This window comes from Chelonoidis abingdonii, chromosome 17, assembly GCF_003597395.2.
Source record: "Chelonoidis abingdonii isolate Lonesome George chromosome 17, CheloAbing_2.0, whole genome shotgun sequence".
Lineage (NCBI taxonomy): Eukaryota > Metazoa > Chordata > Testudines > Testudinidae > Chelonoidis > Chelonoidis abingdonii.
The window spans coordinates 9951517-9963761 of NC_133785.1; the positions used below are offsets into that span (position 1 = coordinate 9951517).

The 12245-nt window shown below is 56.8% G+C and overlaps 2 protein-coding genes across 5 annotated transcripts in view; one reads left to right on the forward strand and one right to left on the reverse strand.

Annotated features, from left to right (window-relative positions):
* The window catches only part of MARK2 (microtubule affinity regulating kinase 2), a 360709-nt gene that overhangs the window by 242671 nt on the left and 105793 nt on the right, over positions 1-12245 (forward strand). The gene's annotated exons all lie outside the window — the stretch shown is intronic.
* Positions 1-12245, reverse strand: part of MACROD1 (mono-ADP ribosylhydrolase 1) — a 206785-nt gene that overhangs the window by 2853 nt on the left and 191687 nt on the right. For 3 of the 4 annotated variants that reach the window (XM_032804356.2, XM_032804354.2, XM_032804355.2), the window contains 5 exons: positions 9721-9837; positions 1601-1722; positions 1221-1251; positions 1053-1126; positions 414-495 (listed from right to left, as the gene is read on the reverse strand). In XM_032804356.2, coding sequence (XP_032660247.1) covers positions 414-495; positions 1053-1126; positions 1221-1251; positions 1601-1722; positions 9721-9837 — 426 coding nt within the window. The remainder of the gene's footprint in view (positions 1-413; positions 496-1052; positions 1127-1220; positions 1252-1600; positions 1723-9720; positions 9838-12245) is intronic. The other variant, XM_032804357.2, reaches the window with a different exon arrangement.

Sequence of the window (12245 nt, forward strand, 5' to 3'; positions counted from 1 at the left end):
ATGGAGGTCTGGGGTGGGGGTATACCAATGAGGAATTAGAGGGGTGGAGGTCAGGAGATCTGTACCAGTGAGGAAGTAGAGGGGTGGGCATCTGGGTGGGGCATACCAATGGGGAGGTAGAGGGGTGGAGGTCAGGGGAGCCATACCAATGAGGAAGTAGAGGGGTGGGGATCTAGGGGGGTCCGTACCATTGGGGAAGTAGAGAGGTTGGGGTCTGAGGGAGCCACACTAATGGGGAAGCAGAGAGGTGGAGGTCGTGGGGGCGTACCAATGGGAAGGTAGAGGGAGGGGGATCGGGGGGCCATACCAATGGGGAGGTAGAGGGGTGGAGGTCAGGGGAGCCGTAACCAATGAGGGCCTGGGGGGGAGTACTAATGGGGAGGTAGAGGGGTGGGGATTGGGGGTTGGTGTACCGATGGGGAAGTAGAAGGGCAGCTTCTCCTTGTAAATCTCCTCATCCTTCTCCTGGAAGACGCAGATCACCAGCCGGTCGACCTGCCGGGTGTGAGCAGGGATGTGGGTCAGTGGTGGGGAGGGACTCCAGCATTGGAGGTGTGAGGGAGAGGACTCAGGGGCTGGCAGAGCTGAGAGCTGCAGGTCTGGGCACCTGGTCTAAAGAGACTCAACTCCTCCCCTGATCATCACCCCCTGCCCCGTCCCTCAGGTCACAATGGTGTGAAAACAGCCACAGGTCCGCTCACAAACGCCATTGTGCACACGTGCACATTCACAGTCACCCATGTGCATGCTCACAAACACCGTGATGCTCACAAACCCATTCACACTCATGTGCATGCTCACACACACCAACGTGATGCTCACAATCCCATTCACACTCATGTGCACGCTCACACACACCATGATGCTCACAATCCCATTGACACTCATGTGCATGCTCTCACACACCCATGTACAGACTCACCTCCCATATGCCCAATGCCCCCAGCACCTCCACGTTCCTGCACACACTCCCGTGTGTGCCTGCTGTTCACACCCCTGTGCTCCCATGGGCAGTGAGGTGCCCAGCAGGGGGTGCCCACGCTTCCCCATACCTTCTCCTTGTTCACCTCCAGCCACTCCCGCAGCGTCCTCAGGACGACCTCGGCTGCGGCATCGCTGGGGTACCCTGGGGGCAGAGCAGCAGGGATCAGAGCTGGGACCTGCAGCGAGCCCCTAGCCCAGGAGAGGGGCTCAAGTCCCCGGCCCAGCCCCATACTCACCGAACACGCCTGTGGAGAGACAAGGGAAGGCCTGGGAGGAGAGATAGACTGTGGGTGAGAGAGACACTTGCCACCCCCCCCAGCACCCACTGTCCCCAGCACCTCATCCCCCACACAACTGCCACCCCACACCGCTGCTCCCCCAGCACCCGCCCCCTCAGCCAGCGCCATCCTCCACACACTGCCCTCATTCCCCCACCCCCTTCCCCATTGCCCCCCACAGCACTGTCCCTCCAGCACCCCTCCATATGACGCCCCCTCCCAAACCTCCCTCTGCCCTCCGCAACCTCTTCCTCGTTAGCATAGACCTCCTTTCTCCCCAGGTGCATGACCCCCAGCAAATCCCAGCCCCTCCCTCATGCACCCCCAGGATCTCTCACCACGGTGCGGAGTTTGTTCTCCACGGCCAGTTTCAGACTGTTCTTGTAGCAGTTCTCCAGCTCCTTTTCCTGGGCAGCGCTCGGCTCTCCCTGGGCAATGGGACCCACTGCGTGAATGACGTCTGCACAGGGGGAAGGCAAGGGGAATGAGAGCTAGGGAGACCCCCTCACCCCACAGCACAGCACCCCCTAGTGCCGGACTGGGGCATGCACTGACTGGAAGGGAGAGCACCCCCTACTGAGTCCCGCCCCACAGCACAGCGCCCCCTAGTGCCACACTGACTGTGAGGGGAGAGCACCCCCTACTGAGCCCCGCCCCGCAGCACAGCGCCCCCTAGCGTCACATTGACTGTGAGGGGAAAACACCTCCTACTGAGACCCAGATCAGGCCTTGGAGTTAGTAATTGATGCCCTGAGAACCAGGACTGCTTGGCCTGGGGCCTTGGCAACGGCTGGTCCTTTCTGAGCCTCCACAGAGAACAAACATCGAGTCCGTCCCTAAGTTCCTCATTGGCCAAAACTTCCCCCCGAGTTTCATTTTCAGTTCAACCCAAAACAATCCCCCCCTCCGAGTTTTTGGAACCAGCAGCAAATCCTCTGCTCAGTTCTGCCCCCCACCTCTCCTGCTCACTGCAGGCAATGCCACCAGGCTGCTTGGCTCCTGGGCATCCCTCCTGCTGCTGCGTCCGTCTGTTCATCCAGCGGTCCCTGGACAGGGGTGGATATTAATGAGCCCCCACTGGGAGATCCCCCTCCCCTCATGCTCTCTTTGCTCGTTTCTATGGCAGACAAGGATGCTGGATACTACACGGGGCTGGGATGGAGTGTGGGGCATTCACACATGTTGCACAGAACATTGGGTATCAAGGATCAGCCTTGCCAACCCTGCATAGGGGGAGTATCTTAGCCACAGCCTGGCCACCTTCCCTGCTCTCCCAAGGTCACCCAGTCATGAACAGAGAGCCCCCCCCAGCAACTATTCCAACCCTGGGCTCCCCCCCCCAGCTCTGCCAGTGCCCCTTAACCCTGACCATTGACTACTAATTGAACTGAACTGCAATGCTGACAACAGAGACCTGGCAGCTCATTACATGAGTGACGAGATTGGATTTGAAGCTGGGGCATGGGAGGTGGGAGCTGCAGGGGACTGGGGACCACGCCATCTATTTCATATTCCTGACACACACATGCAGTGAGGGCTGAGCCAGAGTCCAGCAAAGGTCAGAGCTGTCATTTCTTCCCATGCACTGCGCCCACCTGGCTTTGGGACTGGTTTGATCTTAAATCCGGGTCTGGAAATGTCTTGACAAGATCCCCCAGTGCCCTCTGTACCTTCCCCAGCTGCTGCCCACCCCCAGGCCTGGCTCTGCTTTCTTGTGGGCAGCAGGGGATGCAGAGCCCTTCCTTACCTTTGCCCAATCTGGGTGGAACCCAGGAGTCCTGAATCCCAGCCTCCTGCTCTGACCCACTCGATCCCACCCTCCGCCCTGAGCCAGGCACAGAACCCAGGAGTCCTGGCTCCCAGCCCCCGCACTCTAACCCACAGACATGCCCCCCAGCCAGAGTCCTCCTCCAAGGTCATGTCGCTGACAGAGGAGCTGTCAGCCCAAGATCTGAGCCCTACTTCATGCCCCATTAATCAGCGGCTGCTTGTCCTTCAGCTCCAGAAGGGTTTGCTCCAGCTACGGCCCTGACACCCGCCCAGCTACAAAACAGCCTGTGCCCCTCCTCGTGCTGGGACAGAACTAGGACTCCTGACTCCTGGCCCCCGCAATTCTAACTAACTGCTAGACTCCACTTCCCTCCCAGAACCAGAGCCAGAACCTGAACCCAGGATTCCTGGCTCCCAACAACCTCTCCCCTCCCGCAGTCTGTGGGCTCTGGCAGTGACTCATACCACTAAGGGAGGTGCTGGCTCTATTCAGCCCAGGCTGCCTGGCTGCTGTTGTCCTGCTGTGTCCCTGGGGAAGGGGCTGAGGGGCCCAGTCCTGCTGCTTGTGTAAATGCCAGTTGTTCCAGTGTGAGTGGGGCCCTGTTGGGCCAGGCACTGCCCAGACCCTGACTGAGATCAGGGCCCCAGTGTAGCAGGGTGTATTGGGAACTCTGAGGCTCAGCTGCTTTGTTATTGTAGGGTCTTTTGAGAGCATGCTGCTGTGTTTTAATGGCGGCTCCCTAAATCCCCTTGAGGCACAGATCTGGCAGCAGCAGCAGACATGCTGTCAGGTAAGGGAGTGAGGTTTGGAGGGCGGGGGAGTGGCAGCTGTTTCTCCTGGGATCCAGCCCCCTGCTGAGCCCCCCAGCCCACTACCTGTAGCACAGCACCCCCTTGTGCTGTGAGGCTGCGGCCAGCTCTGGGAGAGCACAGTGCCCCTGCAGCACAGAGCAGGCACCAGGTCTGAGGGCAGCACTGCAGGGGGTGGGGATGGGATGAGCCCAGGTCTCTGTCCTTGGCACTGGGGACTCTAGGAACCCCCCAGCCCTACAGGCACAGAGAACGGGCTCCCAGGCACCAGCCGCAGGGAGAGCTGAGCAGTGTGGGACACTCAGTCCCAGCAGGGAGACGCGGAGGCTTGGCAGGAGGGGTCCTTTCCAAGGCTCCAAGGGGAAGACATGGCTGAGAGGGGCATGTGCAGGGGACAAAGGCCAGGGAGGGAGGGGAACCAACCCCCCAGCTTCGTTGGGGAAGGTGATGTACTGCCAGGAGCTCTAACCACTAGACCCCACTCCCTTCCCAATGTGAGGGATGGACCAGGTGGGGAGTGAAGTGTGCCAGGATGGGGCCATAGGGGGACCCCTGTGACATTGCAGAGGTGGAAGAGCCAAGAAGGCAGAGGGGGCACAGAGGGGCAGTGCAGGGGATACAGGGTGGTACTGGAAGGGACACAGGGGATGCAGAGGGCACAGAGGGGCAGTGCAGGGAGTACAGAGGGTGCAGAAGACACAGAGTGGCAGTGCAGGGGATACAGAGTGGTAGTGGAGGGGACACAGGGGGTGCAGAGGGGTGCACAGGGGCAGTGCAGGGGGAACAGGGGGTGCAGGAGGCACAGAGGCACATAGTGGCCATGCAGGGGACACAGGGAGGCAGTGCATGGAGCACAAGGGGTGCAGGGCCATGGGGGGTTCAGGACCCTACCCTATCCCCTCTGGCGGGGTGTATGGGGTCGGTCTGTCTCTGCCCTAGTTATTTACTGGCCCCATCATGTTATTTGTGCATCATATTAGCTTTTGCTCTGGGTTGATTCTGGATGCACCCACCCCTCCTCTCCATGTCTGCCTGTCCCTTCTCCCTGCCATATCCCCTGGCTCAATCCATCCCCTCCCCCACTCACCCACCCATTCACCCCCTGCCAAGCTCTGGGCTGGGGACTCCCTCGAGGAGCTGGTTTGCAGAGTGTGTGTGTGTGAGAGAGAGAGAGATCTGTGTGGATGTGAGATCAGAGTGTGTTATCAATGTATCTGTGTGAGACCAGTGCGTGTGTGTTTGTGTGCATGTGAGAGAGAGGGAGAGAGATCAGTATGTGTGTTAGATCAGTGTGTGAGAGAGATCAATGTGTGTGCATGGGAGATCAGCAGGTGTATGTAATCAGTATGTGTGTGATCAGTGTGTGTATGTGTGTAATATCAGTGTGTGTCTGATCAGAGGGTGAGATCAGTGTGTGCTTGTGTGTGAAATCAGTGCATGTGATCTCGATGTGTGTGTGTGTGCATGATGAGTGTGTGAGATTGGCATGTGTGATCATCAGGGATCCTAGTTTTCCATGATAAAAAAGCCAAAATTCTCTGATAAAAAACCATAGAAATCTTTGTTTTCCCATGATTAAAATTCAACACAGAACTTTAGTTCCCCTGCCACAATATCTACAGGTATCGACTGAATACAATTTTTATTGGTATATAGTAGAACCCCGTAGAGCTGAGTATCCACCACCAGTCTGAGATCAGTGTCTGAGTGTGAGATCAGTTTATGTAAGATCAATGTGTGTGGGATCAGTGTGAGTCAAGATCAGTGTGTCTGAGATCAATGTGTTTGTGAGATCAGTTTGTGTGAGATCAGTGTGTGAGTGTGCAGTGTGTGGGATCAGTGTGTAAGATCAGTGTGAGTTGAGATCAGTGTGTGTTGAGATCAGTTTGTGAGATAGCTGTGTGTGTGTGAGATCAGTGTGTGTGAGATCAATGTGTGAGTGTGAGATCGGTGTGTGAGTTGAGATCAGTGCGTGTGCTCACCTTGTGAGCTCAGTCTGTGAGATCAGTGTGTAAAATGAATGTGTGTGAGGTGTGTGTGTGTGCGATCAGAGTGTGTGTGATCAGTGTGTAAGATCAATGTGTGTGAGATCAGTGTATGTGAGATCATTGTGTGCGGGATCAGTGTGAGTCTAGATCAGTGTGTCTGAGATCAATGCGTGTGTGATCAGTTTGTGTAAGATCAATTTGTGTGAGATCAGTGTGTGAGTGTGCATTGTGTGTGATCAGTGTGTAAAATAAATGTGTGTGAGATCAGTGTGTGAGTGTGAGATCAGTGTGTGAGTTGAGATCAGTGTATGTGAGATCAGTTTGTGTGAGATCTGTGTGTGAGTTGAGATCAGTATGAGATTAGTGTGTGTGAGATCAGTGTGTGAGTTGAGATCAGTGTGTGTTACCACTGTGTGAGTGTGAGATCAGTCTGTGCGATCAGTGTGTAAGATCGATGTGTGTGAGGTAAGTGTGTGTGATCAGTATGTGTGAGATCTGTGTGTGATCAGTGTGTACGATCAATGTGTGTGAGATCAGTGTATGTGAGATCAGTGTGTGAGTGTGAGAACAGTGTGTGTGAGGTAAGTGTGTGTATGTGATCAGTGTGTGTGAAGTAAGTGTGTGTGTGTGTGATCAGCGTATGAGTGTGAGATCAGTGTATGTGAGATCACTGTGTGTGTGTGTGTGTATCAGTGTGTGTGAGATCGGTGTGTGTGTGATCACAACCCTACCACTCCCCTGCCCCGCCATTTGCACAGAGTATCGCTGCCTGCCCCACACACCATGCCTCTCCCTGACAGCTTGGTCGATAGCACTTTGTATTTACTGTTCTTGTCTATAATATTAGCCTGATAAATAGAGTGCTGTTCACTCCCCCTCCCCTCCAGGATGTTATTGATAACACGCATGGCCAGCAGCCAAGGGCCTGCACGACAGATCTCTGCAGCACTGCAGGTGGTGCTGGGTGGGGGGCTATAAGGAGCTGCAGGACCAGGGTGGGGTTCAGTAGGAGGCGCTCTACCCCCTCACTATCAGCACTGGCTCCTCTGCCCCAGGATGGTGTTGGGAGGAGCTGGGCTGCAGGGAACAGCAGGGGGGCATCTCCTTCCCTCACTGCCTGTCCCATCGGCTGAGACCTTCCTGCACCCAGTGTGCGTGTCTGTGAGAGAGCGGGATGGAAAGGAGTGTGTATGATACCACAGTGTGTGTAACATCTCGGTCGTGGTCTCCCTGATCTCAGTCAGGGTCTGTGTAGTGCCTAGCACACTGGGGCCCTGATCTCAGTCAGGGTCTTGCAGCGCCTGGCACAATAGGGCCCTGATCTCAGTCAGGGTCTGTGCAGCGCCTGGAGCAATGGGGGCCCTGATCTCAGTCACGGTCTGTGCAGCGCCTGGCACACTGGGGCCCTGATCTCAGTCAGGGTCTGTGCAGCACCTGGCACAATGGGGCCCTGATCTCAGTCAGGGTCTGTGCAGCACCTGGCACAATGGGGCCCTGATCTCGGTCAGGGTCTGTGCTGCACCTGGCACACTGGGGCCCTGATCTCAGTCGGGGTCTGTGCTGCACCTGGCACACTGGGGCCCTGATCTCAGTCAGGGTCTGTGCTGCACCTGGCACAATGGAGCCCTGATCTCAGTCAACAGTCCTTAACCAGAAGAGCTTACAATCTAAATATACAGGGACTGGGTGGGAAAACAGAGTTGCACAGAAGGGAAGGGACTTGATGGCAATGGAACCCAGGCATCCTGACTCCCAGTCCAGTGCCCCACCCTCTGGGCTGGGCTCAGCACAAAGACTCCAGCCATTTGCAATAACCCAGTGAGGTTGCAGCCCCCCACTTTGCCCCACATTGCAATGCCCTGCTGGGGAGTCCCCCAGGCAGAGAGCATGATGCTGTGCATGGCCCCCTCTCCCAGGTGTCAGTCGCACGTCATTGCACGATGCAGCTGGTGAGACTTGGGGGGATGAGTTGAGAACAACCCCCGCTTCCCTGGCAGATCTCATTCCTGCCCCCTCCCTTCCAGCTGGATCATGGGGGGGACCCCAGCTCTCTGTGCCTCTGCTCTGTGGGGTAGGGAATGCACAGCTTAGGGGTAGGGAGTCACCAGCTACCTGGGGTCTCCTCAATCCAAGGTTCTCTGATGGCAGTGAAGGACAGACACCCAGGGGTACAGCACAGAGGTGACACTGAGAAACCCTGCCCACGCCTACTTTACACACACACACACAGCTTTATACATGCAGAAGTGCTGCTTTCCATACACACTGACACACTTGAGGTGCACACTGCTTTACACACACACACACTGCTTTATACATGCAGAAGTACTGCTTTCCATACACACTGACACACTTGAGGTGCACACTGCTTTACACACACACACACTGCTTTACACACAGTCACACACACACTGCTTTTTATGCATAGTCACACACACAATAAGCTGTGGAACTACTTGCCACAAGATGTCACTGGAAGCCAGCAAATTCACAAAGAATGACAGGAAGAGCTTTAGAACAGGGAGCCAGGACTCTTGGGGTCACACTCAGCTCTGGGAAGGGAATGGAGTCCAGTGGTTGGAGCAGGGGACTGGGAGCTAGACTCCTGGAAGAGAGTGGGGCCTGGTGGTTAGAGCAGCCCCCAGACATGGTCGCTTTGCAGGCCTCCTGACCCGAGGGGCTGGCTGGGCGTATGGATGTGGCCCTGCCTTTCCTTGATAAGCACAGCAGAGCAGCTGGCTGGGCCACTGCAGTGCATCCCCATGGGGCTGGCTCTGAAACACAGGGGGAGGATCACACTGCTTCTCGCACCCACCCCAACTCCACAACCTGATACTCCGCAAGTCCACAATCTGACAGATCCACCCACACAGCCAACCTAACCCAGCTTTACACACAACCCCATTTTATACACACACGCCAGGACCCCCTCCCATCCACACCCAATCACCCACAGTCAGATTTCCCAGTGCTCCGCTCCCATTCAGAGCTGAGATTCTCCCGGCCAGCCCCTTCCAGCCGGGCCCCCAGCTAGCCCAGCTCCCCCTACTGAGAGATGGCACCAGGCAGTGCGGGGCTGTTTGTGCCACATCTCTCTGAGGCCCAGTGATGCAAAACCCCAGACGCGGCTTGTTTTTCACATGTGCTTCTGCTGGCATGCAGGTGATGAAACTTGGGGGTGGGTGTGCATGTCTGTGTGTGTTGACAGCCTGTGCACGCACGTCTGGGATTGTGTGTTGTGCAGGTGTGGACATGCAAGCAGGAGTGGAGGCGTATCTGTCACACAGGCTATATAAGCAACTCACTGGGACCCAGGTCTCCTGCTGAATTCACACAAACACACTCTGCCCAGCTCCGGGCATCTGCGCCTTGCTTCTCCTGCCACACTTGTTACTGGGCAAAGTGCTACCCAGGAGTGTTTACACTAGTATGTCCAGTGACTGCACAGAGTCAGAGACCCAGATCTCTCTGTGCCAGGTACCTAAATCAGAGTATCAGAGCAATTGAGATACAAGTCTCCTCAATTCCCCAACCCCAACATACACACTGTAATGTGTGAGGCCGGGCAGTACTGTTATCCCGGTTATGCAGATGGGAAACTGAGGCACAATGAATTGTCCAGGGTCCCACAGGAAGCCTAGGGTCGAGCAGGGATTTGAACCTGTCTCTCCTAAGCCTCTGGCTATCCCTCTCCCCAGTGGGCCAGGCTTTCTCTTCAACAGGCCACCACTCCTGCACCTGATTCCCTGGGGAGCTGAACCTGTGATGTCCTGTGCCCTGCACGAAGCAGCAGCGGGCATGGCCCTGGCACCACCAAGCCATGGCACGACAGCCTGGCCTGTTGGACCCAACGGATGCTCCAGACAAGATCCCCGGCCGGTGACACTCACATTTGGCTGGGAGCCGGTATCCACAGCTGAGCTTGGCTTTCCCTGTCTCACACCCGTTCAGGGATCGGCATTCCTCTTTGAGCAGCTCCCCGGCAGCCCGGTGAATGCACCCGTCCACTGCAAGGCAGAGAGGAGGCAAAACGTTATCCTGGCATCAAGCTATACCGTAGGGGCACGGTCCCATCAGTAATGTCACCGCTGGGCATGGCAGGGTGCAGTTCCGCCTACTGCCACCGGGGACTTCTGAAGCTGCCGCAGCCCTGCAGAGTGCAGTACTGCGTGCTGCCACTGGGGGCGGTCAACATAAATAGTTAACTGCCCTGTTACTGCTACCAACATCATAGCCGCAGCCTAAATTTCGGGGCTGAAGCTCGAAATCCCAGCTGATGATCCCTGGAAGGTGATGAGGGTCCTTACAGATATTGTAGGAGCATTGAGAGGCCACCCACTGAGATCAGGGCCCTGTTGGGGGTGCTGCAGACACAGGGAGAGATGGTCCCTGCCCCTGAGCCATCACAGTTTAAGTGGATAAAGGGTGGGAGAGGGAAACAGGCACTGAGGGGGAAGGGACTTGCCCTAGGAGATTAGTGGCAGAGGTGGGAATATAACCCAGGAATTCTAGCTCCCAGCCCTCCTGCTCTAACCACTACACCCCACTCTCCACCCAGATCTGGGAATAGAACCCTGATTCCCAGCCCACTAGATACACATCTCCCTTTGCTGTCCTGCCACAAACTAAATTCTTTGTTTAACAGGGATAGTCCAGGGACCTGGGCCACCATCCTTCTGCTAGAGGATAAACCAACTGGCACCCCCACCCCGCATAGCGCTGGCTGTTTGAATGCACACAAGCACCCACATCCCCCACAGCTGGGGGCTGCTGGGGGACAGAGACCCTAACCCAGCTGGCCATCCCCCTTCAGGCCTCCGATCCTATTACACATCTCAGTACATTAGAGCTAATGAATCCTGTCCCAGTCCCATTCTCCGCCATCCATTCTCCCCTCAGGGAGGAATAGGTGGATGGATCATAAAAATAAGCCAAAGCAGATTATAATTATTTTTTGAAAACAATTCCCTCTTTCCAGATTCTCTGAGCAAGAGGGATTTACACACTGATCTGTGGATTAGCAGGCAATGGAGGTGTCGTCCATGTGTCAGTCACTGCAGCTGATCTAATCACTAGTCACCACTCCCCTCAGAGACCTGGCATAGAACCCAGGTGTCCCAGTTCCCACTCCCCTCCCCTCCCAGAGCCAAACATAGATCCCTGGGGTCCTGACTGCCTACCCCCCTTCTCTAACCATTAGGTCCCCTCTCTCAGTGGGGTGGGGGCGATGCCCAGGCAGGTGGATGGGAGGGTGTTGTCAGCACCGAGTTCATTTACAGTGACACATTGATTGGGTGTCTCCATTATTAGCTCATTGCCTGTCCATCCTGCGATCCATAAAGCAATATTTCACCCGCTGGGCCTGGTGGGGGGCAGAGGGGAACTAGGCTGGATTGCAGCCAGTGCTGGAACATGGTACAGAGCAGGTGGGCTAGGTGTGCTGACAGCTCCCTGGGTGTGTGCCTCTGGGGTAGTGTCAGGGAGGGGGTGGGAGTGGGGTCTAGTAGTCAGTGCACAGTGGGGGCACATGGGGGATAGAAGGGAGATGGAAGAAGCTGGGGACGGGCAGGAGGAAGGGAGTTGAATAGGGGATGGGTTTTGGTGCCAGCAGGGGTTGGGTGATGGGGTGGCAGTGGGAAATAGGGGGATGTGGGATTGGATGGGAGATGGAGGGCAGGTGATGCTGGCAGGGGGAGTCAGTGGGGGATGGGCAGCAGTGGGGAGCTGGCAGGGACAGGGGGGTGGGTGTCAGTGGCGGGGACAGTGAGGGATGAGGTGCAGGAAGGAATGGGAGGGGCAGAAACTGGGGGCTGGAAGGGACAGGGATACCAGTGGGACATGGGGGTTGGGTGCTGGTGGGGTTGGGGTGGACAGTGGGTGATGTGGCTGGGGGGGCGGGCAGGGGGTTGGATGCCAACAGGGTTGTGCGGATGGTGGGGGATGGGGATGGAGGGCTGGCAGGGTTGAGGGACAGTGGGGGAGGGGGATTGGATGCTGGCTGGGTTGGGAGGATGGGGGGGCAGGGGCGAATGGGAGCAGGGGGTGTCATCAGGGTTGGTAGACAGTGAGGGATGGGTGTGGGAGGGACAGTGGGGGATAGGGGTGGGGGGACTGGGTGCCAGCAGAGTTGCGAGGGACAGTGAGGGGGAGATGGGAGCTAGCTGGGTTGGGAGGGACAGTGGAGGGAGAGATGGGTGCTGGCTGGGTTGGGAGGGATGGGGGGAGATGGGTGCTGGCTGGGTTGGGAGGGATAGTGGGGGAGAGATGGGAGCTAACTGGGTTGGGAGGGACAGTGGGAGGAGATGGGTGCTGGCTGGGTTGGGAGGGACTGTGTGGGGGGGGAGATGGGTGCTGGCTGGGTTGGGAGGGATGGGGGGAGATGGGTGCTGGCTGGGTTGGGAGGGACAGTGGGGGG